The 26,502-nt window shown below is 66.4% G+C and overlaps 10 protein-coding genes across 10 annotated transcripts; 5 read left to right on the top strand and 5 right to left on the bottom strand.

Annotated features, from left to right (window-relative positions):
* Window positions 1-144: 144 nt before the first annotated feature.
* JCM10292_006494 (uncharacterized protein) lies at window positions 145-3,928 on the top strand (the record flags this gene model as incomplete). The annotated part of the gene is made up of 16 exons (XM_076649557.1): window positions 145-185; window positions 265-290; window positions 448-689; window positions 747-813; window positions 866-1,880; window positions 1,939-1,966; window positions 2,068-2,154; window positions 2,213-2,397; window positions 2,456-2,516; window positions 2,578-2,647; window positions 2,704-2,866; window positions 3,000-3,258; window positions 3,342-3,446; window positions 3,514-3,619; window positions 3,684-3,831; window positions 3,913-3,928. 16 exons carry the CDS (start codon window positions 145-147, stop codon window positions 3,926-3,928), a joined length of 2,619 nt encoding a protein of 872 aa, XP_076504938.1.
* Window positions 3,929-6,561: 2,633 nt separating this feature from the next.
* On the top strand, window positions 6,562-9,815 carry JCM10292_006493 (CBM21 domain-containing protein; the record flags this gene model as incomplete). Its single annotated transcript, XM_076649556.1, has 2 exons — window positions 6,562-8,481; window positions 8,547-9,815. The coding sequence occupies 2 exons, from the start codon at window positions 6,562-6,564 to the stop codon at window positions 9,813-9,815; spliced, it is 3,189 nt and encodes a 1,062-aa protein (XP_076504937.1).
* Window positions 9,816-10,537: 722 nt separating this feature from the next.
* JCM10292_006492 (uncharacterized protein) lies at window positions 10,538-11,777 on the bottom strand (the record flags this gene model as incomplete). The annotated part of the gene is made up of 3 exons (XM_076649555.1): window positions 10,538-10,633; window positions 10,927-11,144; window positions 11,651-11,777. The coding sequence occupies 3 exons, from the start codon at window positions 11,775-11,777 to the stop codon at window positions 10,538-10,540; spliced, it is 441 nt and encodes a 146-aa protein (XP_076504936.1).
* Window positions 11,778-12,139: 362 nt separating this feature from the next.
* Window positions 12,140-14,366, bottom strand: TRP2 (anthranilate synthase TRP2; the record flags this gene model as incomplete). The annotated part of the gene is made up of 8 exons (XM_076649554.1): window positions 12,140-12,183; window positions 12,259-12,569; window positions 12,649-12,856; window positions 12,918-13,084; window positions 13,147-13,660; window positions 13,727-13,849; window positions 13,943-14,177; window positions 14,358-14,366. 8 exons carry the CDS (start codon window positions 14,364-14,366, stop codon window positions 12,140-12,142), a joined length of 1,611 nt encoding a protein of 536 aa, XP_076504935.1.
* A 273-nt stretch (window positions 14,367-14,639) lies between these two features.
* On the bottom strand, window positions 14,640-15,273 carry JCM10292_006490 (uncharacterized protein; the record flags this gene model as incomplete). Its single annotated transcript, XM_076649553.1, has 2 exons — window positions 14,640-15,091; window positions 15,150-15,273. 2 exons carry the CDS (start codon window positions 15,271-15,273, stop codon window positions 14,640-14,642), a joined length of 576 nt encoding a protein of 191 aa, XP_076504934.1.
* Window positions 15,274-15,564: 291 nt separating this feature from the next.
* Window positions 15,565-16,690, top strand: ERG2 (C-8 sterol isomerase ERG2; the record flags this gene model as incomplete). The annotated part of the gene is made up of 4 exons (XM_076649552.1): window positions 15,565-15,714; window positions 15,823-16,239; window positions 16,385-16,478; window positions 16,557-16,690. The coding sequence occupies 4 exons, from the start codon at window positions 15,565-15,567 to the stop codon at window positions 16,688-16,690; spliced, it is 795 nt and encodes a 264-aa protein (XP_076504933.1).
* Window positions 16,691-16,968: 278 nt separating this feature from the next.
* Window positions 16,969-20,676, bottom strand: JCM10292_006488 (DUF262 domain-containing protein; the record flags this gene model as incomplete). Its single annotated transcript, XM_076649551.1, has 8 exons — window positions 16,969-17,295; window positions 17,359-18,823; window positions 18,885-19,506; window positions 19,564-19,732; window positions 19,803-19,827; window positions 19,928-20,196; window positions 20,268-20,332; window positions 20,394-20,676. The coding sequence occupies 8 exons, from the start codon at window positions 20,674-20,676 to the stop codon at window positions 16,969-16,971; spliced, it is 3,225 nt and encodes a 1,074-aa protein (XP_076504932.1).
* Window positions 20,677-20,929: 253 nt separating this feature from the next.
* JCM10292_006487 (uncharacterized protein) lies at window positions 20,930-22,353 on the top strand (the record flags this gene model as incomplete). Its single annotated transcript, XM_076649550.1, has 2 exons — window positions 20,930-21,766; window positions 21,880-22,353. 2 exons carry the CDS (start codon window positions 20,930-20,932, stop codon window positions 22,351-22,353), a joined length of 1,311 nt encoding a protein of 436 aa, XP_076504931.1.
* A 175-nt stretch (window positions 22,354-22,528) lies between these two features.
* JCM10292_006486 (uncharacterized protein) lies at window positions 22,529-23,204 on the bottom strand (the record flags this gene model as incomplete). The annotated part of the gene is made up of 4 exons (XM_076649549.1): window positions 22,529-22,629; window positions 22,697-22,749; window positions 22,839-22,967; window positions 23,191-23,204. 4 exons carry the CDS (start codon window positions 23,202-23,204, stop codon window positions 22,529-22,531), a joined length of 297 nt encoding a protein of 98 aa, XP_076504930.1.
* A 206-nt stretch (window positions 23,205-23,410) lies between these two features.
* Window positions 23,411-26,495, top strand: JCM10292_006485 (uncharacterized protein; the record flags this gene model as incomplete). Its single annotated transcript, XM_076649548.1, has 7 exons — window positions 23,411-23,500; window positions 23,582-23,659; window positions 23,718-24,347; window positions 24,420-25,741; window positions 25,802-25,905; window positions 25,966-26,084; window positions 26,148-26,495. 7 exons carry the CDS (start codon window positions 23,411-23,413, stop codon window positions 26,493-26,495), a joined length of 2,691 nt encoding a protein of 896 aa, XP_076504929.1.
* Between the last annotated feature and the right edge of the window lie 7 nt (window positions 26,496-26,502).

The following is a 26,502-nucleotide window of genomic DNA, read 5'->3' as shown; positions in this document are numbered from 1 at the left end:
GCGCTCGCTCCCCTCGTCCTCTCCGCGTCTCCTCTTCTCGGGCGTCCGTCGCTCGCACGCTCCGTGGACCACTCCTGCCATGTGCTCTTCCTTCTCCTGACTGTGCCTCTCTGCGCTGGCTCCTGCTGCTGCTACTTCTCGACGATGAGCGTCGTCCCGGCTGCCTCTCTCCCGGGCGCAGAACGGTGCGTCTCCTCCCCTGCTCCGCCCATTCGTGCGAGGGAACATCCGAGCCGCTCACATGCCCCTCTTGCGTACACATAGACTCGTGCGCAGGTTCAAGCTGACGGGTGTGTTCCCGTGAGGCGTGCTTGACCTGTCGACACACCTCGCTGACGACGGGTTGAGCTCCCCTTCTCCGGTGCACATACAGTCAGCGCTGCAGGTCAGTTCCCCTCGCGCCCGCACCAGTCGGTCACGTCCGCTCACCCCACGTGCATGACTCAGACGACCTCATCAAGCGCGACGTCTTCCTCCTCCCCTCGCCCTTTCCGCTCCTCCTTCTCTACCACGCCTCAACTCGCCCGACCGTCTCTGCCCAGCCCTACGCGTCGCACGAGGGTCCCGTACAGCGCGCGACCATCTCGCCGCACTGGGGCAGCCACGCGAGCTGGGAGGTCGAGGTGGAAGATGGCGTGTGGGCGCGCGTGAGGGTGCACGACGAGGCCAAGCGGAGGAAGAAGGATCAGGTGCGACACAATCCGTTCCTATTCACACCGTGAACGTGGCCAACAGAGTATGCGCAGGGCTACCTGGGCGAAGTGACGCTTGGAAATTTATGGGAACTCTTACCGCGAGACCGGCCAGGTCAAGGTAGGCCTCTCGTGCTCGCCGGATCGCACAGGCTGACGTTTGTGGCGCGCAGTCGAGCTCACTCGCCCGCTCGAGAAGGGCTCGGGCAATGCTGCCGTCTCGGGCAAGCTGGTCATTCTCGTCCGTAGCGACGATGTGCCGCGACCCGCTCCCGGAAGCGCCGTCACCAATTCTACTTCTCCGCCCGTCGCTACACCGCAAGTGGGTACGCCTTATTCGTCGCCGCAGCACTCGCTGTACCCGCTCGGGCAGCAGCTGGGCTTCCCTTTCCCTTCGACTGGTGTCGCAGCTCCAGATGCGCGATACTCTCCGTCCCTACAAGTGTCCACTCCCGCTCCTTCGCCCCAGCCCTCTCAGGCGACGTCCGGCCGCGCCCCTGCCCATGCGGTGGCAGCGGGCGACTCCATCTCGACCTCCCGCGCACCGACGTCCCGCCTGTCCAGCGCGCCGGCCCTCCAGCCGACGATTGCTGCGGCCGCTGCGAGCGCCCCGAGCAGCATTCATCGCCGTATGACGCTTGCCGAGCATCGTCGCGGCGCCGCAACGGTCGTCTCGATCGACGACCTGCTCGACGCCTCGCCCTCCTCTATCGCCGCCGACCCCGTCCCTCCCGTCCCGTCCGTGCCCGCTACCTCGACCGTGCCAGACGAGCTGGGCCCGCTTCCCGAAGGGTGGGAAGCGCGCGTCTCGCCCGGCGGGAGGACGTACTTTGTCGACCATGCCAGGAGGGAGACGACCTGGCACGATCCACGGAAGGCGGCGCTGCGAGCGCGAGCGAGGGAGAGGGCACAGAGGGCTGTGCTCGCAGCGGCGGGGACGGGGGCGGAGACGGGAGGAGCCGCTGAAGGAGGTGCGAGAGGAGCGGGACCGCAGACAGGAGCGGCTGGTACAGCAGAGGGGGTGCGCTCGCCCGCCTCGACGCCATCGGGTGGGACTGCCATCCCGAGTGAAACGAGCGCAGGCGCAGCGATAAGCCCTGTGCGTGCGGGCGCGACGGCGAGTTTTGCGGTGCCGGAGGACCAGCTTGGCGCGCTGCCTTCGGGATGGGAGCAGCGGAGGACGCCAAGGTGTGCAGGCTCTTTTCTATCGCTCAATGGATGCACGTGCTGACACAGTTGCAAACAGTGGACGGGCGTACTACGTCGATCACAACGTGAGTCTCGCTTGCGCACCGCTCTCATCCGTGTGCCGCCTGAGGGCGTCATCCGGTGTGTGCGGAAACAGCCCAGGCGATTCACGCTCTCAAATCCGCAGACGAAGACGACAAGCTGGGACGACCCGCGCATTCCGTCGCAGAGCGCAGACGGCGACCAGTCGAAGCGTGCCTTCCGTCAAAAAGTCGTGCGTCTTGCATCCTCGTCCTGCCTCGTCCTGCCGACGCTCACTGTGTCGTCCGCAGATCTACTTTCGCTCGCAGCCCGAGTTGCGGTTCGTCCCGGGCGGCTGCCGGCTCGTCGTGCGCCGCGAGCACCTGTTCGAGGATGCGTTCGCCGAGGTCATGCGCTACCCGGGCGAAGAGCTCAAGAAGCGCCTCATGGTCTCCTTTAACGGCGAGGAGGGCGTCGATTTTGGCGGCGTGTCGAGGTGAGCGTTTCGGTTGGCTCCCCGACGCGCATTCGGGCTGACGTCGAGCGGTACACAGGGAGTTCTTCTTCCTGCTCGCGCACGAGATCTACAACTCGGACTACTGCCTCTTCGAATTGGTGCGTCCCGGCTCACGGCTGTCTCTCTCCCGCTCACACCGCTCACTCGCCAGCCACACAGACGGAAAAGACGTCGTACACGCTCCAGATCAACCCGAACAGCGGGATCAATGAGGACCATCTCGCCTACTGTCCGTTCCTCCCTGCCGCTTGTCAGAGCTCCTCGCTCATGAATCCGCACCCACAGTCCAATTCATCGGCCGCTGCGTCGGCCTCGCCATCTTCCACCGGCGATATCTTGACGCGCACTTTACGAGCTCGATCTACAAGACGCTCCTCGACCGCGAGATTGGGCTCGACGACATGGCGAGTGTCGACATGCAGATGTGGCAGAGCTTGGCGTGGATGGCGTGAGTCCGCTACTTCTCAAGCGCCTCCCATCGATTTGCTACGGAAGCCTTGAACGAGCGCCGGTGCCGAGCGAGGGATAGTCCGGCTTCAGCCAGCAGCATGCGTGCACTGACACCCTCTCGTGGTCCGCAGAGAGAACGACATCACCGACGTAATCGAAGAAGACTTCACGACGCTGCAAGAGACCTTTGGCACGCTCGAAACGTCAGAGCTCAAGCCGGGCGGTGCGGCGATCCCCGTCACCGAGAGCAACAAGCTCGAGTTTATCCAGCTCAAGTGCCAGCACCTGCTCAAGACACGCGTCGAACAGCAGCTGAGGGCGTTCAGGACGGGCGTCGACGAGATCGTGCCGATCAGGCAGCTGCAGGTCTTTGATGAAAAGGAGCTCGAGGTGCGCAGCTCGCTTACGATGCGACCCGAAGCGCGCGACGTGCGTGGGCCTCGCTGACGATTGCTGAGCTTGATTTTGCACAGCTTGTCATCTGCGGCGTGAGTGAACTCGACCTCAAGGACTGGTCCGACAACACCGAGCTTCGCGGCTTCAAGGCGGACGACCAGGTCGTGCAGTGGTTCTGGCAGGTGCGTCTCGGTTCTTTCTTCATGCCTCGCACGAACGAACTCACTGAGTTCATGTGCCTCGCCACAGGTCATCGGTAGCTGGCCGCTCGACAAAAAGGCGCGCTTGCTTCAGTTCACGACGGGAACAAGCCGACTCCCGCCGAACGGCTTTCGCGACCTGCAAGGGTCAGACGGTGCGTTCCCCGCTTGAACTATCCGTCACTCGCTCTGACTCTGCAGAGAGACGACGCCGTGCAGGTCCGCGCCGCTTCACGCTCGAAAAGTCGGGCTCGATCTCGCAGCTGCCCAAGAGCCACACGTGCTTCAACCGCCTCGAGATCCCGCCGTACCCCAACTACGAGATGCTCGAGGAGAAGCTCGCGTTCGCGATCGAGAACACGATGGGGTGCGTGGCGCTTGCACTGGTCCTTTGCTTTCGACGAGAGCCTTCTCAAGCTGACTTTGTCGCCTTCCTGCGGTTTCGCAGGTTCGGCCAGGAGTAGTGTCTCGTCTTGAGGCTATGTACCGTGTACAGGTGACTTATTGTGCTAAATGTTGGATCCGTCATGCTGTGTTGCGTAGCTCGCTCGTTCACGTCGTCGTCCCGCTCACGAGTCGCATCGCGGCATTCCTCCGTACTTGAGCACGGCAACGAGAGGGGGCTTTGCACAGCACAACAGGCCTGGCAAGTATGTGTGCAGTCGACGCAGTGACAAGAGCGATAGTCGCGCGTCCGGCTCGCGCGTAAACTGCTCCGCTGACCAGCGCTCCCGAGTCCGTGCCGCTTCGCTTCCCGCTGCTGCATGGCCCATTTCGTCTCATGTCGGCGACGCAGCCGTCCGTTTCGTTGAAAGACAGCGCCCTGCATTGGTTTGATCGGTGCGATTTGGGAGCCTCTCGTGGGATTTTCTCGTGGGCACTCGGGTCGTGCTTTTGAGCGCAATCATCGCGACGTCGGTGGGCATCGCAGAAGCCTTTCGAGAGCGAGATCGGTGCGACAAGCCACGTCGCTGGGAAGCATAGCTCGTCGAGCGATGCGCGACGAGGAGAAGCACGGAGCGAAACGCGGACTTGAGCGCCCTTCGCCGCTCCCTCTCGCTCCTGCGCGCGATTTCGAGAAACAAATCCATGCCGTCGAGACCCCGGGCAAGCGAGCGAGCCGGCAGAAAAAGGGGCGCACGCTTGCACCGAAGCGCCAGAGCCAGCGCCCGAGCAGGAGCTCGTACGATCACCTTTCGCGTTCTCGCGGATGTGATATTGGTTCTGGCCCAGAAGAGTGTGGAGCGTCGACTGTGAGTCGACGATGTGATCGATTGCGGTACCGGTAGAGCGAAGCGTGGGACGAGGCGGAGAGGGAAAGGCTCTAGAGACGCGAAAGCCGTCTGGATCGGGAGCGGGAGCGGAAGCGGAAGGGCGGGCCGCTCGATTCGCCTGGTCCGCCCACGGAGCTAGGACAGGGTGGACGGGGGCGATGACCGCGCGGCGAGCGTAGGACGTGAAGGGGGGGCGAGGAGAGGCGAGGATCAGGGCACGCTGATGCGGCTGTGCGCACAGGGAGGAAAGAGAGGGAAAAGGGGAAGGTGCGGGACGCGTCGTCGACGCGTCTCGTCCTGTCGCTCGGCGGGTCGATCGTACAGAGCTTTTGATCATCGCGGTGCCTTGCAAATCGCCGCCTCGTGCTGCTCGCTGCTGCTCGCTGCCTGTCACGAGGGACTTGGGATGCACTTGGGAAGGTCGTCTCTTGCGATGGACGGCGCGCGGGTGAGGAAGTTGCAACTCGGCCGTCTCCACTCCCGGCGTAACGAGGGGCAATAAACTGCATCGATGGGGCCAGTGCGCGGAGGAGGAGAGGAAAGCCGGGGTAAAGATGATCAGGAGCTCGAGATGCAACTTGGAGACGACTCTAGCCAGTCGAGCTCGTCCTGCCCCAACGCTCGTCTTGACGGCTGTGCAGACCTAGGTAGGTGCAGACCGTCGTGGAGCCGGCTGCGCAATTGCAAGAGCAGGCTAGGTACAGGAACAGCGCAGGCCAATTTTGGTGCACGTGAGTGCGCTGGAACTTGGTGCGACTTCGCCGCGTTCTCCTCTCGTCGTGCAAGTCGCCGTCGTTAGAACTCGTCCGACACCAGTTCCAATACAAATCGCTCCTGCAGAGCGCGCTCGCACGACACGAGCGAGCTCGGCAAGGGCACCCTTGAGCCCCAGACTCGCGATCGGCGTCGTCAGGCTCCTCGACGGCGACCGAGGCGCGACCTTTTCCTCCCCACCCGGCGCCTTGTGGGCGCAGCGGCGGAGCCCGGCCGCAGCCAGCAGTCCTGTGAGTCCTGCTCGAGCCCGCCCAGCGTCGCAGTCGGCGCACGAGGACCGCGCACCGCGACCCCTCGTTCTCCGCCTCCGCGCACTCGAGGTGCTCGCTGGGGCCAGGCAGGGCCCGCCGCTGACCGCCCCGCACTCTCGCCCGTCCTTCGTGTTGTTCCCGGCACTGTCCGCCCTCCAGCAGCGCGCACTCGTGGTACTCGGAGCTGAGCGCCCGTGTCCCCGACTCGACGAGCGAGCCGTGGTCGGCCGTGCTCCCACTCTCGTGCGTCTGTTGTTTTGCTGCCTCGCCCGCGGCTGGGCCGGGTGCACAGCTGCCTGTTGGCCCTCTCGCGCGTCCGGTCTGCGCTTTCGGGCGGTGGGACGGCGCCACGTTCGAGCTCGATTGCGGCCGCTCGGCTGCCTCTGGCCTGCGCTCGCTCGCAACAGCGCACCGCGGTCGCGCTCGGCCTCGGCAATGCCGGCAGCGTGCACCCGCGCGACTCGAGCATCCTCTCGGCGCACACCCAGAGCCTGCGCGCTGACCTTGGACCCGCTTCGCCCTCCGTGTATGCGCCCGGCGCAGCAGACTCTGAGCACCGCCTCGGCGTTATCGCCTCGTGCGCTCGATCACACATCGCCCCGCCTGCCTTGTCGTGCGCACCTTCTCGTCCTCGCTTACACGAGACACAAAAGGGCTGACCGGGCGCACAGCTCGCGCAGGCGCACGCAGGCCGACCTCGAGTGCTCGGCGTCGCAGCTCCAAATCCCCACTCCTTCTCGACCCCTGCCGTCCCTCGTCTCCTCTCCGGTCGACTGGCTCCCACCCGCCGTGCACGCAATGCCCTACGCCCTCCCGCCGCCCACATCCTCCCCCGTCCTCACCATGACCATGAGCGCCCCGCTCCTCCCCGCGACCCTTCCCTCGCTTTCGCCCGTCATCGCTGCCGCCGCATCGCCGCGAGCAGAGCAAAAGCGTCCGCCGCGGCACCACCAGCGCTCTCACTCGAGCGACGCCACCCCGACCTCGAGCAGCTTCATCTTTGTCCAGCCCGCCTCGCCAGACGAGAAGGGCGCGGCAGGGCGCAGCAGGTCCTACATGTGGGCCGCGGGCACTTCGCACGCCTCAACATCGGGATCGACTTCGCCATCGTCACCCGGGCCGAGCTTCAACACCGTGCCGCGCTCGGCCAGGCGGATACGGCTGACGGCGTTGACGCCGTCCGCGCCCGACCTCGCATCGCCGCGACGAGAAGACGGGAGTGTGAGCCCCGGCGGGCCCTCGTCCCAGGAGGAGGCGTCGTCGTCCGACACGGGTGCACGAGCGGTGCGGCCGGCAGAACCGCCCAGCGCGTCGACGCTCACCGCGCCGGAAGACCGCACGCCGCGAGCAGCCGACCCCATCTTCCGCAACGCCTTTCCCTTTGGCGAGCCGTCAAGCTCGTCGTCGTCTGCTGTCCCCTCCCCGACTCCGGCCGATGACATGATTACGGCCAAGCCCGCACTCATGGTGCGGAAAAAGAGCGGCGAGCTCGTACGCCCGTCGCTCAAGGCCGACACGTCGCGGCGAGACTTTTCGCAGGCGCGCTCGGCACCCGCAACGCCCGTGTGCCCGAAATACGTCCACTTTGACACGCAGCTCGAGCACGTCAAGCACTTTCTCGCGCAGCAGCGGCCCGCGGCCGTCTCGCGCTCTGGCAGCCCCATCGAGACCGAGACCGAGGACGAGCCCGAGGCGTTCCCGTTCCCGGCCATGGTGCAGCCGCAGGCCGGCGTCGTCCAGCTCGTCCTGCCCAACTTTCCTCCGGCCGCCGCGCGCGCCGACGAGGACGCGTACGTCGAGTCGCTAGACATGACGAGCGACGGAAAGTCGATCCGCGGCATCGTGCACGTGCGCAACCTCGCGTTCGAGAAGTGGGTCGCCGTGCGCTTCACACTCGACCACTGGCAGACCGTCAGCGAGGTCTCGGCCGAGCACCACGAGTCGCTCCCCGGCGGCCAGGCCGACCGCTTTGCGTTCACGATCCGCCTGCAAGACCTCCTCGCGCGCATCGAGGAGAAGACCATGTTCCTCGCCGTGCGCTACACGGTCGGCGGGCGCGAGATCTGGGACAACAACGGCGGGCAAAACTACCGCATCGAGTTCAAGCGCGTGCCCGCTGCGCCGCAGCCTCCGGTTCACCCTGCCGTGCGCTCCAGCGCGTCGACGTCGCACGCTCCCGTCGGTCGCATCGGGGCGGACGCAGCGCTCGCGGCTGCGCAGCAGCGCAAGGCGGCGTGGAGCGTGACCAACGCGGGGCAGGCCGCGGACCGCATGGCCGACCTGCGGCGCGAGCTCGATCGCCTCGTGCGCGACGACACGTTCGACGACGACGACGACGACCACCGCGCCGGAGGCCTTTCGAGCGCGTCGGCTGCTTCGGGCGGTCCGCGCAGCCTTCGCCTCGCGCTCGACGGGCGCAGCTTCTCCGAGACGAGCGTGCCGAGCCCGACGAGCTTGAGCGGGAGGTACGACTTTGGCAACTCGCTCAAGATGTACTCGTCGCCTAACGCATCGGCGGTGGCGAACGGCGCGGCGACGGCGTCGACGAGCCACAGTGGCGGGCCGGCTGCGGCACTCGCTTCTGTGCTTGGAACGGCGGGTGCTGGAGCGGGGAGAGGAGGGTATGGGGCGGTGAACGGGCAGCGTGCGGGCGCTGGGCGAATGAAGGAGCGCAACGCGAGCAGCCCGCGCTTCGCCGAAGGATCGTTGCCGCACCCGGTGCGTTTCTCCTCGCTTTGCCCTGGGCGCCTGAGCTCGTACTGACTTGCCTGTGCCGCGTGCAGTCGACCGCCAAGCCGTTCTTCGACCCGGTGTCGACCTCGCCGCAGCGCCCTCGCGCGCCGCCCCTCCCGCATGTCTCGGCGCCTCCATCCTATGGCAGCACGCAGATCATCAACGGGCACCCCGCGACGATGTTCGACCCGTCGCTCGCGCCGCCGATCAACTCGCACCGCGGCGACTCGCCCAAGGGCAGCCCGCGCCTTGACATGCAGCCCGACTTTGGCCTTCCTAGCCGCAGCTCCGTGCCCGGCGATGGGCGTCAGCAGTCGGCGGCGCTGTACTCACCGACGTTCCCGACGCCCGTGCCGCGGCCGATGAGCCCGCCGCAGTCGCAGGACGGCAGCAGTCTAGGCCTCTCGAGCTACTTCTACGGCCCGCCGGGCTCGAACGTCGGCGGCCTGCCGTACCTCCCGCTGCAGGACGCGACTACGCACCAGGGCTTCGGCAACGCGCACTCGCGCTACAACACGTACCCCGCGGGCGGCAAGGCGAACGGGCCGGCTTCGCCGCGCAGCACGTCCTTTTCTCCGCTGGTCCCGCCCGCCTTCCGCGACAGCCGCAGCCGCCTCTCGCCCTTCTCCTCTCCCGCGCCTTCCCCGCCAACGGGCGTCTCGCCCACTTCGTCGCCGCCGCGGTCGACCTCGCCGCTCCCGCAGACGACCACGCGTAAGCTGCGCAGTCCGCCGCCCGAGCGCGTCGACACGAGCGACGAGGACCCGTCGCCGTCGCAGTTGTGGAGTCCGTCCACCACTGACTCGACCGCGTCGACCATCTCTTCGTCGTCGTCTGGATCAACGGCGCGCGGCCACCTTCGTCGCGACGGCAGCGGCTCGTCGGCAACGAGCAGCCTCTTGAGCAGCCCCGAGTCGGACGCGACGAGCGTCGCGCCCGAAAGTCCCGGCTTTTCTCCCTCCCTCTACGGCATGAGCGCCTCGGCGCAACCGGCTGGCAAGGCTGCGCCGCTTGCGCGCCCGGGCAACGCGCACGAGTTCTCGGCCTTCCTCGACCGGTACCGCTTCCATCTCGGCTCGTCGGCTTCGCCCACTTCAATGTCGTCCACGTCGCCGGTCCAGCCTGACTTTTTCACCTACGCCGCCGCGTCGTCGCCGCGCTCCATTCCCGGCTCGCACTCGCCGTCGCAGTCGTCGTCCGAGGCGAGCTCGAACGCCAACTCGCCCACGCCCAGACAGTTCTCGCCGCTCAGCGTCGCTGTCGCCGCTGCAGCTTCGGCCGCGCCCGCCGCCAACGGCACCACGACCCTCGTCTCCTAGATCTCGCCTTCGTCCTCCAGAGCAAGATCGCCGTGTTCTATTCTGTGCCTACAGCGTCGCATTCCCCTCGCCCTCGCGCCCTCGTCCGCTCTGTGTGACCCCGTCGTCCACCGCCTCTGGCTTTTCCTCTCTCTCTCGCCCGTATATCCCCTACTCCTTTCTCCTTGCCTCGTCCTTTGCAGTTTCGTCCCCTTGCTTGTCGTTACCCCCTTCCCTTGCCGTGGCCCTTCGTCTTTGCCTTTTCTAATCTGTCGGCCTCTCTCTAGCTGTGCCCCCTCCTCTTTTCCCCCGTGCATCGTTCCCTCGTCCCTCGCATTCCCCTCCGCCCGTTCATAGCCTGTATCATCCTCCTTCTTTCTCTCCCCTTCTGTGCTCAAAATCCACCCTCTGATCCCGTGCATAGCCTCGCGTAACGACCGACGCCGTTGCTCACGCCCGTACCTGCCTGGAGCGAAGAGCACGAGAGGCTGGTCCGATAGCGATTGGACACCCAATGACCCTGTCTAGGCAAAACTGACTGCGCAGGACACAGGCTCGAATGCGAGAAACCCCTGGAGGAGGAGGAGGAAGATCACGAGAAGAAGAGCTTGAGAAGGCCGACAGAAACCGACTCGCTCGGCTATCGTTCAGACGTGCCGTGAGCGAGAGTGACCACAGCCTGGTTACATCTAGAGCCGCGCGTTGGCGCACTCGGAAAGGGAAGGGATATGAGGAGAGAACGACTAGCTAAAGATCGCGGAGGTGAGGCTGCCCCGGCGCGCAGCAGGGTGGTACGCCGTCGCCGAGCGCTTCTCGAGCGAGTGATGGTAGGTTGTCCACTACGAGTTTCGGCACGGACCAGCGGCGAGTAAGCGTCCGGGGTGCAGCTCGCAGGCAGGACTCTTCTCTGCAGCTCACCGGGTCGAAGGTAGATGGGAGGACAGCTTGAAGTCCCCAAGTTTGGTCGTTCTGTTGGCGGCTGTGTCAGCCAGAAGTGGTATGAAGAATGTGCAGCGTGATGAAGCCTTACAGCTCGCACCGTTGCGGAATGGACAATCTGGCTGAGATGATTCACAGTCACGAGACGATTCACAGTCACGTGCGAATCGAACTGCAGCTGTAGTAGCGGCACCATGTTGACGAGTTCGTTGAGGGAAGCGGGCAGGATGCAGGTTCCTCCGACGGCGGCGAGCCGGTTATGGACCTCGTTCTCGGGCCACACGACGCCGAGCGCTTGCAAGATGAGCGCAATCATGTCGAGCGAGAACGTGACGATGGGAAGGTGCTGTGAGGCGATCTCGCCGAGATGAGCATTGTGTATCTCGAAGACGAAGGCGAAGAAGAGGCCCTCTAGGCTGAGGTTGCGGTGCCGTGCCAAATGGAGTGGTCCCGCAAGGTCAGGGTGGCATGGGATGGACGCGACGCGGATATGATGCTGGAGGCGCGGATTCGTCGAGCGCTGCAGCACACCCGTCAGCGGAGACGCAGTTCCCAGGCCAAGTTCGAACGACGTGCCCCGTGATGAGCCGCAAAAGTCACCGCTCGATCTTGCCAAGCTTGCAGCAGCTGGTCGTCAGGGTGCCCGGCGAGTGAGACGAGCGTGATGCAGTACCTTTGGAAGCAGGTGTCAGCACGAGCTGCTCTGGGAACAGAACGGTGGACAAGGACTCATGTCGATCTGCGCTTCCGTCGCGGTGCGCGGTGCGAGAAGGCGTGTTCTAATCGAGTCGAAAGCGGCTCGATACTGAGGCTTTGATGCCTCAAGAGATCTAAAAGCAGTGAGAATGCCGACGGTGCCTGCAAGTGCCAGGATGCGCGGCTCAGCTAATTTGTCGGTGCGACGGTCGAGCACGCACCGGCAGGGTACAGGTTAGCGTGCTTCAGCACGGGATCCTGGAGTGCGGGACCGATCCAGGTGAGAAGGTAGCGGACATCGTCGTGGACGCTCGGGGGCAAGGGCTCGAGCGAGTTGCCGTCGGCCATGTCGGGCGCAAGTGCAGCAGAATGTAAGAGGGCAAGCCTTGTAGAAGCTCAAGAGGCTGGAAGTGCGTCGAAGGCGAACGAGATCCGGTTCGTCCGGGCAGTGCGACGCCGACCGTTGAGGCGGAAAATAGAGCGCGAACCGATGCAGCAAAAGTTACAGGTCGATCCGAGACCCACCTCATGTCAGCGCAGAGCCGCGGCAGAGGCCAACGGATTTTGATCCAGCGGCAGAGCATTTGCAGCGGACGAGGCAGGGTTGAGTGAGAAGCCGAAGTCAACAGCACATCGTCGGCCCGCGAACATCGACGCGCGCATTCGGAAAGTCTCTCACGAGCGAATGGAAGGGCGTTCATTGCGCGTGCTCACGACTGCGCCTCCTGTTCCGCCTGCAGCGCCGCATAGTAGGCTGTGAGAGGCGGGAAGAGTCAGTCGATTCCGCGCGGGCACCCGCTGGTCTGCGAGAGCAGAGAGCGCGACGCACCCTCGGCCTCCTCGAGACAGCGCACGTTGGCGCCGAGCTTGTTGACCGTCTCGACATACTCGTCCTCCTCGACGCTGTCGTAGACGATCCCGCCGCCGGACTGGAGGAACGCGACGCCGCCCTCGCGGAAGACCATGGTGCGGATCGCGATGCACGTGTCCATCGCGTCGTGCGCAAAGTCAAAGTGACCCACGGCGCCGGCGTAGACGCCGCGGCGCTCGCGCTCGAGCGCCGAGATGAGCTCGATGGCGCGGATCTTGGGCGCGCCAGAGACGGTGCCGGCGGGGAAGATGGAGCGGAAGGCGTCGAACCTGCGTTGATTCAAAAGTCACGAGTCAGCGGGGCATGTAGGAGAGAACAGCAGAAGGACCTCTGTGACCGAAAACGCACCGGGTCAACCCCTCGCGCAACGTCCCGGTGACCTGGCTCGTGAGGTGCATGACGTGCGAGAACTTTTCGACCTGCATAAGCGAGTCGACGACGACCGACTCGGGGCGGCACACGCGGTTGATGTCGTTGCGCGCGAGGTCGACGAGCATGACGTGCTCGGCGCGGTCCTTGACCGAGGCGGAGAGCTCGGCGGCGAGCGCGGCGTCCTCTGCATGCGCGGGAAGACAGTGTGAGAGACGAGAGGAAGTGGGAGGCTTAGAAAGACGGACCAGCAGGCGTCTTGCCCCTCCGCACGGTACCGGCGATGGCATGGTTCGTGACCTTGCCGCCCTCCTCGACCTTGCACAAGCACTCCGGACTCGCACCAACAAGCTGCGTCCCGTTGCCACACTCAATGTAGAACATGTAGGGCGACGGGTTGAGCTGGCGAAGGTGGCTGCGGGTGGGAAACGATCAGTTCAAGTCCTCGCGATGAACCCGACTCAAATGCATACGCACCGGTAGACGTTGAACGGGTGCAGCTGCGTCTCCCTTCGCAAGCGCTGACTCGGCACCGCCTGAATGATCTCGCCCTGCACGATGTGCCCCTTCAAGCTCGTCACGAACTGCTCGTACCCCTCCTTCCCTACGTTGCTCAGCTTGTCGAGCCGAGCGTACCGCTCCTCGGGCGTCTCGTTTGCCGGTACGGGTGCCGGGACGATCTTGGGCTGGTGCGGATAGGGGAGCGGCGAGGCCGACGTGAGCTTGGTGGCGATGTCCTTGATCTTCTGCGCTGCGGCGTCGTAGGACGCTGCGATGGCGCTGTGCGACTCGGACGACGAGGCGGAGGACGAGGGGAGGTAGACGTGCGAGACGACGTAGACGCGCTGGAACAGGTGGTCGAAGGCGACGATCGTGTCGTGGAGGAGGAAGACGGACTCGGGGATGCCGATCGGGTCTGCAAGGTCGTCGCGGGCGGTCTTTGGCTCGAAGTAGCGCATGCAGTCATAGCCAACGTAGCCAATTGCGCCGCCTGCACGTCGGGAAGCAGGTCAGCTTCAGCGAGAACGCGAGAATGGGCGGAATCAAGCAACGCAACCGGTGAAGGGGGGTGCGCCCTGCACCTTGATGAACTTGTACTCGTCGAGCACCTTTTCGAGCGGGATGAGCGGGTCGCCCGAGACGTCCTCTTTGGGTCCTGTCCGGTACACCTTCTCCGGGTCTGTACGAGAAGGCAGCCGTCAGCGTCTCGCTACAGCCTAGAACCGAGCTCCAGCATACATGCTGGAGCTCTCGAGAGTAATTGGGGACGCACTGGCGCCGACAAAGCTCCACCTCCCAGCCGTCTCTCCCTTGACGGCCGACTCGAGGAGGAAGCTCTCTCCGCCCTTCGCGCCGTTGGTCAAGCGCAGGTAGGCGATGACGGGCGTGAGGACATCGGCGGGGAGCGTGGCCCAGATCGGGAGGCAGTTGCCCTCGGGCTGCGACGACGACGACGACGAGGGGAGGAGGAGCGCCGAGACGTCGTCGAGCGAGTGCGAGAGTTTCGGCTGTGCAGAGCGGGCACCGTGCAAGCGTCAGCTCGGCGCCTGTACAGACTGTCTAGCCTCGGCGAGCGTTGACGAGACTCGCTCCACCCGTCTTCGAGCGATGAGCACCGCGAGGGGAGCGGTCGGAGCCGTCGCAGGGGAGGCGAGGCATCGGACAGACTGGCAGCGAGCTGTACGCACCGCGACCATCCTTGCTGTCCTCTTGCGAGAGCTGGCGAGCGACGAGAGCAGAGTCAACTTCGCCTCGCCCTCGTCTCTCCCCGCTCCTCCGCCAATGTCCGCTTGTCTCCGCACAACGCAAGAATCCTGGGCACTGCACGCGCAAAGCCACAATAGTCGAAGAGCGTCTAACAAGGTGCCTCTCACTGCAAGCGTTTGTGCGCGGCGAGGCATCTCGTTCCGCGTATCGAGCAGCTGTCTCTCGCAGAGCAGACACTCATGCGCTGTCCTGGACGCAGTTCATTACGCCCACGGCGAGTCTGTACCCTCGTCTCGCTTGAGCCGCTTGAGCCCCTCCTTGACCTCCTTCGGCCTCTCCCTCGCGCCCTCGTTCTCCTCCTCGCGCTTCTTCCGCGCCATCAACTCTTCCCACCTCTTCGCCGTCACCCACACCCAGTCGCTCTCGTCTTTGCTCCGCTCGCGCCCCGCCTCTGCCGTGCCCGCCACGCTCGCCCACTTGTCGCGGTGCAGCTTGACGACGTCGTGCGACTCGACGAGCGAGGCGAGCACCCGCCGTTTGAGGAACGCCATGCTCCAAGGGTCGTGGTCCGGGTTGGCGCCGTCGTAGACGATCTGCGTGCGGCTGGTCGGTATGCGCTGTCGTGGAGGCATGTTGGGCACGGGCTGCCGGGGCAGAGGGCGGTCGGAAGATGGGGACTTGAGGCGCTCGTGCAGGGCGCGGGTCGTACAGGGTTCTGCGGGGTACCGAAGTCAGCAAGTGAGCCTGTGCAGAATAGCCGTGCTGCCGCGCACCGTGCTGGGCGAGGAGGCGGAGGACATGGGAAGCAGCGACAGCGGTGCCCTCGGCGTGAGCGCTGTTCGCTGGGGGCTTGACAGGCTTGAGCCCGCGCTTGACGCTGGGAGGAATGCGCGTCATGGCAGTCGCAGCACGTAAGGAGGAAGCAGACGAAAGCAACGGAGACTGATGCGCGCATCGAGGAGGAGCGCGGACAAGTCGGCGCAAAGCGGTGCAAACGCGGGTCCGTGGTACTGCGCTACTTCTGTGAGACCAATCGCGCGCGTTGCAGCTCTGCCCTGCGGGAGTCGAGCGGGTCGGAGGGATTCGTCGGCGCGTGCTCGCGCGTCCACTTTGGTCGTTCGACGAGTCGGCGCTCGCCTTGCTCCCGCCCGGAACGAGTCCTTTGCTTGCTCCAGAGACTCGCACACGATGAACACGCCCGCTCGCAAGTCCCGCCCCGTCGGCGCTGCCCCCGTGCGCCTCCGCCCCCAGTCCCGCTGGACTCTGCGCAACCTCGTCGTCAGCGCAGTCGTCCTGGCCGTCCTGTCGGCCGTCTGGGGCGTCCTCGAGAACGTCAAGGTCCGTCCCCGCGCTCTTCCCTACCCCGTCTGAGCAATTCTGAACCGTTTCGCCTCCCTCCTTCGCTCAACCTTCTCAACCTGCCCGTCGCACGCACACCCGCCGCAGGAGCGCTGGTACATCTTTGACCCGACCAGGCTGCACAACCTCGTCCAGGAAGGCCTCGCACGCTACCCGAACGACACGCCGTCCATCGTCGCGCACATTGTCGACACGCTCGCGACCGAGCACCCGGCGTGGACCATCAGCACCAACTTTGCGCGCGAGCCCCTCGTGCGCGACGCCGCGACGGGCGCCGTCGCGCCGGGCACGTACCGCCAGAACGACGCCGAGTGGGTCTTCAACAATGCCGGCGGCGCCATGGGCCACATGTTCATCATCCACGCGAGCATCACCGAGTACCTCATCATCTTTGGCACCCCGCTCGGCACAGAGGGCCACTCGGGCGTCCACACCGCCGACGACTACTTCATGATCATCGAGGGCGAGCAGTGGGCCGCCCCGGCCGGCGCGTTCGAGCCCGAGGTGCGTCGCGCCGCTCTTTCTGCGGTCTTGTTTGCACCCGCATGCTGCTGCTTTCGCAGCAGCGAGGGCATGATGCAGTAGCGCGCGGCAGCGGATGCGCTGACGCCAAGTTTGCCCTTCCATCCGCCGTCTTTCTCCCGCACAGATCTACCCTCCCGGCTCTGTCAACCTCATGCGCCGCGGCGAGGTCAAGCAGTACCGCTTCCCGTCGACCGGCATTGCGATGGAGTACGCCCGCGGTGCGTGCTCTCTCTCTCTCTCTCTCCTCTTCCTCTCCCTAGTCCGGAGCTGATCTCGCCTTCGTCCGCAATCGACAGGCTGGATCCCCCCGATGCTTCCGTTTGGTTTCGCCGACACGTTCAGCTCGACGCTCGACTTCCGCACGCTGTGGAACACGTGCGTCCTCACCGGCCGCCACATGATCCGCAACCTCCTCCACGGCAAGATCTAGGCGCGCTCGTGCTCCTTTTCGGGAGGGAAGGTGGGAAGAGAGATAGAAAGTGGTGGAAGAGAAGAGACTCGGGAACTAGAGGACGAACTTATCGGGACTTGTTGGGTATTCCCCCTCGCAGCATTCCCCCTCCTCGCATACACAGCAACCGCTTATACCCGCTTCTGTGTCTGTGAGTGCCGCACGCGAGAGCAAGCAAATCCGTGCGTTGCGCACTCAAGCTGTTGACGACTACCACAATCCTGCACACGTCAAGCGTCCCACCCTCCGTACGCGGCTCAGACGCGCCTCCTCGGATCCACGCTCTTCTCCTGTACCACTGGCGGCGGCGGTTGCGGCGACGGTGGGCCATTGTATCGCATCGCGGACGACGATGGCGGCGGCGGCGCGCCGGGCGGGGGAGGCGGGGGTGCGCCGTAGCCTCCTCTTCCCGCAGCGGGCTGGGGCGCGGTCGAGTAGCCGTTCATGGACGAGGTCGAGGTGGAGTAGCGCGGTGCGCTGGAAGGAGGAGGTAGAAGGGGCGGATTGGGCGCGGGAGGGGGCGCGCCGTAGTACGATGAGGACGAGTACGAGCTGTACCGGTCCGGCAGAGGAGGCGCAGGAGGCTGTGCGAGACAAAAGATGAGTCTGCGAATGAGGCGCGCGGAAGAGAGGGAGGTACCACGTACGTAGTCGTCGTATCGCGACCCGCCATAGCCGGATCCCCTCGACGGCCCACCGCGATCGGGCCCGTACCCTCCACCGCCACCGCGGTCGCCCGGGTACCCGTACCCGCGATCGCGGTCGTACCCTCTGTCGCGGTCGTATGCCCTATCCCGCTCGTACGCCCTATCCCGCTCGTATGCCCTATCCCGCTCGTACGCCCTATCCCGCTCAAAGTCCTCCCGACTGTACCCCTCAACAGCTGCCCCACCACCACCGCCGCTCGTGCGGCGGTACCCCATCGGCTCCTGCTGTGGTCTCCCGCCACCGATTCCCGTGCGGTCGTCCCGCGGCGGGTAGCCCGACGGGCCCGCAGCGGGCGCGACGCTCTGCGTGCGCGCGCGCATCAATGCAGCAACTTCCTCGTCGCGCTCGCGGTCGGCGGCGGCGGCCGTTGCCGGGCGCGGCGGGCCGGCGAGCGCCTGGAGCGCAGCGCTGTCCTCGGCGTCCGGGTCGGGCTTGACGGACCCGTTGGTCGAGCGGCGCGACTTGGCCTGCGACGAGGCAACCTTGGCCGCGAAGGACGTGACGCCCGCGCCTCCGCCGCGGGCCGCCGCCTTGGACTCGCGTCGCGCAATCGCAGCGCGCATCTCCTCCTTGTCCTCCTCCTCCTCCTCCTCGCCCTCCTCGTACATCGGGTCGTCGTCCATGAAGAGCGCGTTGTTCTCGCTCTGTTGGAAGGTCGAACCGCTCGGCCCCGAAACAGCCACCGCAGCGGGAGGCGGCTGGATCACGCGCCCGCGTTCATCGAACTGCAATGGCGCCTGCGGCTGGCGCGGGCGGTATCCCTGCCCTTGCTGCTGCTGGCGGGAAGGCGCAGGTGCGGGAGCGGGAGGAGGAGGAGGCTGGGTGCGCGGCCGTGGCGGCGGATGCGGCTGCTGCTGAGCGGCGGGCAGGCCGGTGCGCCCTGCGAAGCGCGCCTGCTTCGCCGAGAGGCCCGCGGGAGAGGCACCCGTGCCCGGTCCGGCAATCGGTGCAGGTGTCGCGGTCGAGATGGGCGGGACGTTGGGGCGCTGCGACGAGCTGGCGGCGGGCTGGGCAAAGTTGCGGTTCGGCGAACGCGCGCCACTCGATGTGCTCGTGCTCGTCGTCGTGTTGCCACCGGACGTCGTGTCGCCCGTGAAAAGCAGCACGCCCGGTCCAGCCGCGGCGTTGGCGTACAGCGCGGCGGGGAGGCCGAAAGGCGTAGGCGCCGCGGGTGAGCCGCTCATGCGGCGCTGGCGTTGTCCAGACCCTGAGCCCGAGCCGGACGCGACCGGCGTGCCAGTCGCGGCAGAACCACCCTGCAAATCCGTTTTGCGTTTCTTGCCCGCCGGAGTGTTGTCGTTGCCGTTGGAGTCGAGGCGCTTGCGGCTGCTCGAGGAGGTGGTCGACGTGCGCAGCTTGCCGTTGTCGCGGTACTTGCGCTTGAGCGTGCTCGGATCGAAAGCCCTGCGCATGCATTCGTGGTCAGCGTGAGCGAGACCAGCAGGGCGCGCGACAGAAAACGCACGAGAGCCACTGGTTGACGAGGTCGTACGTCTTGGTGTTGTCCTTGACCTCGCCGGGAATCGAGTCGTGAATGTGGATGCGCAGCTTTTCGACAAGCTCGAGCATCTCGCCGTCCGACAAGTCCTTGAACCGGTCCATGTTGACGACGGTCGGCAAGATCTGGAGCTCGACGGGCGCGAACTGGACGACGCCGTGCCGGAGCGCGCGCTCCTGCGCGAGCTGCTCCTGCCGCAGGCGCCACACGCGATGCGGCACAGGGACGTCGTTCTCGCGGCGCTTGGCAAACATCTGAGTATTGGGCCACTCGTCTTCGCCGGGGAGAGCGGGGACGAGCGTCAGCTGGAGGAAGCGCTCCATGCCCCGCATGACGCGGTCGTTGTCTTCGACGGCGGGCGCGGGCGAGTCCTGCAGCGTCGCGATACGGCGCGCGCTGGACTCGTGCGAGAGCGTTCCGGCGAGGAGGTTGCGCAGCATGTGGTAGGTGCCGACGCGCAGGCCGCCGCGCTCTTGCCCTTCTGTGCCGACGATGCGCGGGTTGAGCGAGTCGGGCTTCGAGCCGAGGAAGCGCTCTTTGTACGCTTCGACCCAGCGGGTGTACTCGCTGTCGATCGCGCGCGACTTCTCTGCAGGCGAGTACCCGGTCAGCAACCGAGCTACATGAGGAAGTGCATGATAGGCACCGCCGATGTCGAGTGGCTTGCCGAGCTGCACCCTCGTGAAGACCTCGCGCTCCTGCGCATCGAGCAGCTCGCGGAAGTAACCGTACCGCAGGCGCTTCTTTTCGAAGATCTCGCGCGCCGCCGGGTCCATCTGCTGGTACGTGATCCTGATCTTTTTCTTGCCGACCTTCTGCGGAGCGAGGGAACACAACGATCAGCACGCGACTCGCACGGAAGCGAGGCGATGAGAGTGGACGTACGACCGGAAAGTCGCCGTTGATGAAGCTAAGCATGCTCAAGGTCAGCGCATATTCAACAGCGAACGGGACAGCGAGATGCGACGGACCGCACGAGCGAAGTCATCCTCTGTTTCCCGTCGGCGCACGACCAGATCTCGAGCGGGACCTTCTGCTGGCTCCTCGCGTCGTCCTCGTCGTCCTTGTCGTCGCTCGGCGCGTCGAGCTCGTGCTTGAGCTTCCTAAGCCACTTGGCGGGGAGCGCACCCTCGTGGCGGGCGTCGACCTGGAGTGCGGGCGAGATGCGGCGGAACTGGGGCGAGTCGGGCGCGGGGGTGTACAGGTTGAAGAGGACCTCGGGGATGTGCATGTTGCGCAGGAGCGAGTCGATGAGCCCGCTGGCGTAGTCGGCATTCCACTGCGAGAGGAGGACCCGGCGGTGGATGAGCGTGAGAGCGAGAGAGGTGCAAGAACGGGCGAGGGACGCACGACGGCCTCGCGCTGGTACGGCGGCGAGAGGTCGATGACGCCTGCCTTGATCATCTGGTAGATCTCTGCATGGCAAGAGGATCGTCAGTGACCTGCGCGACCCGGTTCCGCGCGAGGCCGTCGTACCGAGGACGGTCTTTGAGCCAAACTCCTCGTCGGGGAGGACCTGGTCTGCGCTGTACATGCCCGGCACCTGCACGCTGCGCACTGCCCTCCCCGCCACGCGGTTCGCGCGTGCAAAGTCCTCATCGCTGTCTGTGTCGCTGTCCGAGAAGCCGAAGCCGTCGTCTTCGCCTTCGTCGTCGCTGGTAGGCGAGCGGTTCGCGTGCTGCTGGTCGTACTGCGCAAAGACGCTCTGGCTGCTCGTCGACGCGAGAGGGGCCGAGGTCGATGCGCCTTCGCCGCTCATGGCGCGGCGGAGGCGGAGAGCGTGCAGCAGAGAGCGACGAGCACACCGGGCGGGGCAGCGCTTGCTCGAGGCGAGCGAGTGAGCTCTGCTGCGCCCGCTGGACCTCGTCAGCGCCTGCACGAGCCGAGTGGGCGCGGGGGGCGGCGAGGGTTCAGTGACGGCCGCTCTCTCGCTCCGTCTCTTCCGTCCTCGCCGCTTCTTTCTTGTTCGAGCAGCCCAGCGAGCGTGCGCAGACCACGCCAGAGCTGCGCAGATGCCCACCGGCCGGAAACAGCCCTACGCCCCGCTCCCCGCGCATTTCCCCGCCGTCCTCGCGCCAGCGTCCCCACTACCCGACTCGTTCACCAGCACCACCGACTTGCTTGCCGCCCGTCTCGCGCACGCCGACGCCCCGCGACGACAGACCGGCGCACGGCACGCCGCACCGCCCGCGTTGGGCTTGCCTGGGCTCGTCTGCACGGCCTTCCGCGGCGAGTGGAGCAAGGACGAGGGGCCGTCGTGGGCGCGCAAGGGCCGCTCAGAGGCAGAAGAGCGTGCAGCAGGGGAAGAAGAGCGGGCGTGGGCAGAGCTGGGTGTCGAAGGGATCCCGCGCGACGAGGCGCAGTTCGAGGAATGGGAGCAGGTCAGGCGGGAATGGCGCGTGCGGCGGGCACCGCGGCCAACAGCGCCGCAGAAGGACGCGCAGGAGGATACGCAGGTTTCGGTCAAGGCGCAGAGCAAGGGCCGCACCACATCGACGCTCAAGGTGCAGAAGCAGCCCGTCCTCAGTTCGCTCTTCGCCTCGTCAAAACCTACCGTCTCTGCCACCGCGTCATCGTCTGCGTCCAAGAAGCGTCCTCCCTCTTCACCGCCATCCCATCCACCGCCGCCAGGACCCAGCAAGCCCGCGCCGTCCAAGCGGAAAGACGACGCGAGCTCTGCCTCATTCCCCTCGCTCGGGTCCATCAACTCGGCGGGACGGCGACGACAGTCGTCCGACTCTCGCGCAGAAGCTAGTACACATACAAGGGCGGCGGAGGAGGAAACGGAGGAGACGGACCCGCTCGGCGGCGAGACGGAGGAGGTGCTCTTCGAAGGCGGGTGTACCCAGGTGCGCTTTCGCGCTTTCACCCACTCGCGTTCCCTCCGCTCCGCTGGACCCTTCCAGCACGGTGCAGGTCGGACTGGCCAGGTGTAGCGCGCTGACCCGCTGTCCTCGCACAGATGCTCCTCCCCGACCCGACCCCCTCCGCCTCGGCCCACCTCCCCTCCTCCCGCCTCCCCTCGCACCCCTCCGCCGCCCGCCCATCCGCACACACCAAGCCCCGCGAACCCTTCTCCTCTCCCGGGCTGCACCGCGCCTGCGCCCCCGCCACACTCGCCGTCTCGACGCCGTACCAGCACGCCGCTCGGCGTCGGCGCTGTGCCTCCGCTTCGTCCCCTCCACCTCCAGCTCCAGCTGCTGCCGCACGTCCACCGCTCTCGCGCGCACAGACAAAGCTGAGCATCGCGTCGGGGACGACGACCTCGGCCGCCGCCGCCTCTCGAAGCAGGCGCGCGTCGGTCGAGCCGAAGGGGCATCGGCTGAGTAGCTTGGGTCAGACGCAGGGTGGGGGAAGGGGGCAGGGGGAGAGCGTCGAGGGGAGCGCGGGGGGAGAGAGCTGGGAGAGGTTCTTGGAGGAGGATGCGAGGGATTAGGAGGGTGGGCTGAGCGCGCGAGGGACGAGGAGAGGGAGGACGTGTTGTAATCTGCTTCGGAAGGCAGGGACGGAGGAATGACATCTATCTCTACCTGAGAGAGACATTGCTCTCACGCGAGAGGGAACGGCAAGCGGGAAAGGATCATTACGGAGCGTACACAGAGTACGCGTGCCTACGCCCACTGCGCGCCGTCGATCGGCTTCTCCCACTTTTCTGCCCGCTTGGTGAACAGTTCCTGCTTGGGCGACGGGAGCGAGCCCGAGGGGAAGAGGCCTGGTGCCGCGCCGTGCGTGAGCGAGAGCGAGCCTGAGGATTCCTAGGCGAGTGGGAAGCGACGCACCGCCTTTGAGGAAGGCAGACTCTTCTGGTCCGGCCACAACGGTCATGATGGGGCTGTGTCGCGCCATCATAGAGGTTTAGGTCAGTGACGGTGCTCCCGCAGCAGCACGCGGAACGACCCAGAGCAGTACGGCGACGCGCACCTGCCGCAGTTGCCGCAGAACTTGCGGATGGCCGTGTTGCCGCTCTCTGCGGTGGCCGAGTACTGCTTGATGTGCTCCTCGCCGGTGATCGAGAGCGACGCCGTCTTGACGACGAGGTTGACGGAGAAGCTGCGGAAGGAGAAGCGAGGCAGGTCAGCGGTCGAGTCTGAGAGGGTCGGCGAGGGCCGATACGGACATGCTTCCGCAGCTTGCGCGGCAAGAGAGGCAGTCTGCGGGACGAGACGGCGTGAGACGGGAGTGAGGGGAACAAGGTGGGGGATACAGACGGCAGAGGAGCGACTCTTGGGGGAGGCCGCCCTGTACGGTGACTTGTACGCTTCCACAGTTGCACTGTCCCGTGGCCATCTCTGCTTTCCTTGTGGGGGAGAAAGAGGGAGAGCGCCTTGGCGGTGACATCGCTCGTCGCTCTGTTGCCTTGCGACGCTTGCCTCGACCTCGCTCGAGCTGACTCTGGACAGCGCCAGTCACGCCCAGACAGGCTAGCGTGCACTACTGACCACCACCTGCTGCACGCCGCCCTTTCCTCAAGGCCGGCTGCCCGTTCATCAAACATGGCCACTCCGCCGCCGTACCTCCTCCCCGCCTTCGACCCGCAAAAGGCAAAGGTCGCAGAGCTCCGCGGCATCCTCCTCGAAAACGACGTGCGCACCCTCCAACCCCGTCCTCGGCCGCGCGGACACCGAGTTGGCCACCGACTGACTGGGTCGCACTCTCCCTCGCAGGTCCCCTTCTCGGTCGGCACGGCAAAGAAGCCAGAGCTCGTCAGCCTCTTTGAGCGTCACGTCCGCCCGCGCGCAGCCGTGCGTCCCGACTCTCCCCCACCTCGCTCCGGCTGCCGCTGACCTCGCACCGTCGCAGTCCCTCCTCGCCGACTTCCGCAGCGTCCGCCCCTCCGACCATGGCGTCCTCGACGGCGAGTCACAAGGCTCGTCCCTACGCGAGCTCGACACCGAGCCCGAGGACGGGCCCTTCAGCGGCGACGACGCCGACGAGCTCGCCGCGCCCGCGCGCGGAGCGGCGACCAAGAAGAAGGGCGGCAAGGTCGTGCGCTCGCGGGCGAGGAAGAGCGCCGCTGGAGCGGGGAGGGGCAGGCGGGGCGCCGAGTCGGACGAGGAGGACGCGCTCGAGGTGGAGCCGCCCAAGCCGGCCAAGAAGCGCGGCGGGCGCAAGTCGCTGCGCCATGCGGTCAGGGATGCCGAAGACGAGGACGAGGCGATGCAGGTCGACGCGGAAGAGGTCGAGTACGAGGCGCCGATGGACTACGAAGCGCCACTGCGCGGCGACGAGGAAGACGACGTCGACTCCCCTCCACCTGCTGCCGTGCGCACGGCTTCCGTCTCGCCCAAAAAGCGCAAGGAGCCCGCCACTCCCCGCCTGAGCGACCTTGTCAAGAAGGCCGACTCGCCCAGCGACGGCAACTTTAGCGACTTCAACCCGTTCCAGTCGGGCGGCGAGGAGACGCCCGGCAGGGAGGTCAAGCGTCGCAAGGTCTGTCTGCCTTCGCGCTCTCCTACCAGACAACCAGACATTTAATTCTTTGTTGACTCTCTGCCTCCGCAGTCCTCCCTCGGACCCAGCCGCCTCCGCGGCGAAGGCGAATCGCTGCACAAAGCCTCTCCGCGCAAGAGCATGCCCGCCCTCACCTCGCAGCAGCAGTCCTCGCGCGACTCGGCCTCCTCGTCCGCCGGCGCCTGGGCGACGCCCGACCGCGCCCCGGCGACACGCGGTCCACGCGCGCGCTCAAGCCTCGGCGGCGCAGCCCTTGGCGGCACGCCCCAGTCGACCAGCAGCAGCGGCGACCTCGCTCCGGCGCTCGGCATCCCGCCGTACTCCGCGCCGGGTTCCCAGTCTCGCGCGCCGCGCGTCTCGTTCGGCGGCGCGGTGCAGGGCTCGGCGGCGGGGACGCCGACCGTCGGCGTGCAGTACATGGTGCCCGTCAACAAGGTCAAGACGACGCCGCCGCAGATGGCGGCGCTCCTGCGCGAGCGCGAGGCGGCCTCTGCGCCTGCCTTGGCGAGCAAGGGGAGGAGCAGCACTGGCGGCGGGCGGGTTGCGGGCCCGTCGCCGCAGACGAGGAGGAAGTCGTCGAGCCCGGTCGAAGAGCTCGCGCCCGCCCCTGCTGCGGCCGTGACGCAAGGTCGGAACGCGCTCAAGCCGCGGCGGCAGCAGCAGGGGACGATCATGCTCAAGCGCGCTTCGGACAAGACGCGGTCGGTCCTCCCGGGCCTCGGCGCGCTCGTATCTGCGCTGCCGTACGCGCTCGCGCTCGTTGCATTCGTGTACCTCGCCTGGGCGCGCGAGGAGAAGCTCGCAGCCGGGTTCTGCGACACGTCTTCTTCGACGAACGCGCGCCTCGCCTCGCGCGGCACGTCGCTCGCCGTCCCGTCCCTCCCCGCCCTCTCGCCGCGCGTCCTCTCTGCGCTCGACGCGGCGCACCTGCGCCCGTCGTGCACGCCGTGCCCGTCGCACGGCCACTGCACCGACGGCGTCTTTGCCGGGTGCACGCGCGACTATGTCCCGCGCCGCGCGAGCGCCGCCCTCTCGCTCGCGGGGCTCGTGCCCCTCGCGCCGCGCTGCGTGCCCGACACGCACAAGCTCATGCTCGTCGCCCAGCAGGCGGCGACCGCCTCGCACCTGCTGCGCCGCCGGCGCGGCGAGGTCGTGTGCTCCCGCGGGCTCGAGCGGCAGCGGAGAAAGGACCGCGCGGGCGGGCGGGAGGACGCGTTCGTGTTTGGCGTCGAGGCAGAGAGGGTGCTCGAGGTGCTCAGGGCGGAGAATGACGACGGGAAGGCGCACTATGACGAGGACGTCTTGGAGGAGGTGAGCCGGCTTGCGCTGCGCGACCTCGAGGCGCACGGCGAGGTCGTCGTCTGGCAGAATGGGTGCGTCCGTCTCTTGCGCTCCAAGTGCGCGTGATTGCTGACGTGATTTCGACCGACCAGATACGAGTACTGGTACGCGAGCACGACGGCCGAGATGCCGTTCAGCTGCCAGGCGCGCCTTTACTTCCTCGCCGCGCTCAAGCGACACAAGACGTTCCTCGGCAGTGCGTATCCTTCCTTCCCTCTTGCAGTGGAACGACTGGCTCATTTGATCGGAACGGCAGGCCTCCTCGCCCTCCTCGGCAGCGTCCTGTACGTCCGCCGCTGGTTCCGCAAGCGGGCGCACGAGTCGACGCTCGTCGCGCAGCTCGTGCAGGTTGCCCTCCGGCAGCTGCAGCAGCAGGTGCGCTTCTTCTCTCCGCGACAGTCTACCCACGACTCACGCGCTGACCACGCCGAACGGCAGGAGCGCTCGCACTACGCCGACCCGGTGCACATCCCCTTCCCGCACGTCGCGCCGTCGCACCTGCGCGACCTCGTCCTGCAGTCGGAGCACAGTCCGGCACGGCGCGCGCGGCTGTGGCAGAAGGTCGCGCGCGTCGTCGAGGGCAACGCCAACGTGCGCGTCGGAGACGTCGAGGTCAACGGTGAGGAACTGAGGGGGTGGACCTGGACGGGCCCGCACAGCGCGGCGGCGGCGGCGGTTGTAGGGCAGGGGGACGAGGGCGAGCGGGTGGAGAGGCCCGAGATGAGCGAGGGAGAGAGGAGGGCGTTTGTGCCTTCTTCGCCAGCGGGCGCGGCTTTTGGGAGGTGATGAAAGG

The sequence above is a fragment of the Rhodotorula paludigena genome, assembly GCF_050403205.1.
Source record: "Rhodotorula paludigena JCM10292 DNA, Rt_paludigena_JCM10292v1_ctg25, whole genome shotgun sequence".
NCBI lineage: Eukaryota > Fungi > Basidiomycota > Microbotryomycetes > Sporidiobolales > Sporidiobolaceae > Rhodotorula > Rhodotorula paludigena.
This window is presented reverse-complemented; position numbering and strand designations above follow the sequence as displayed.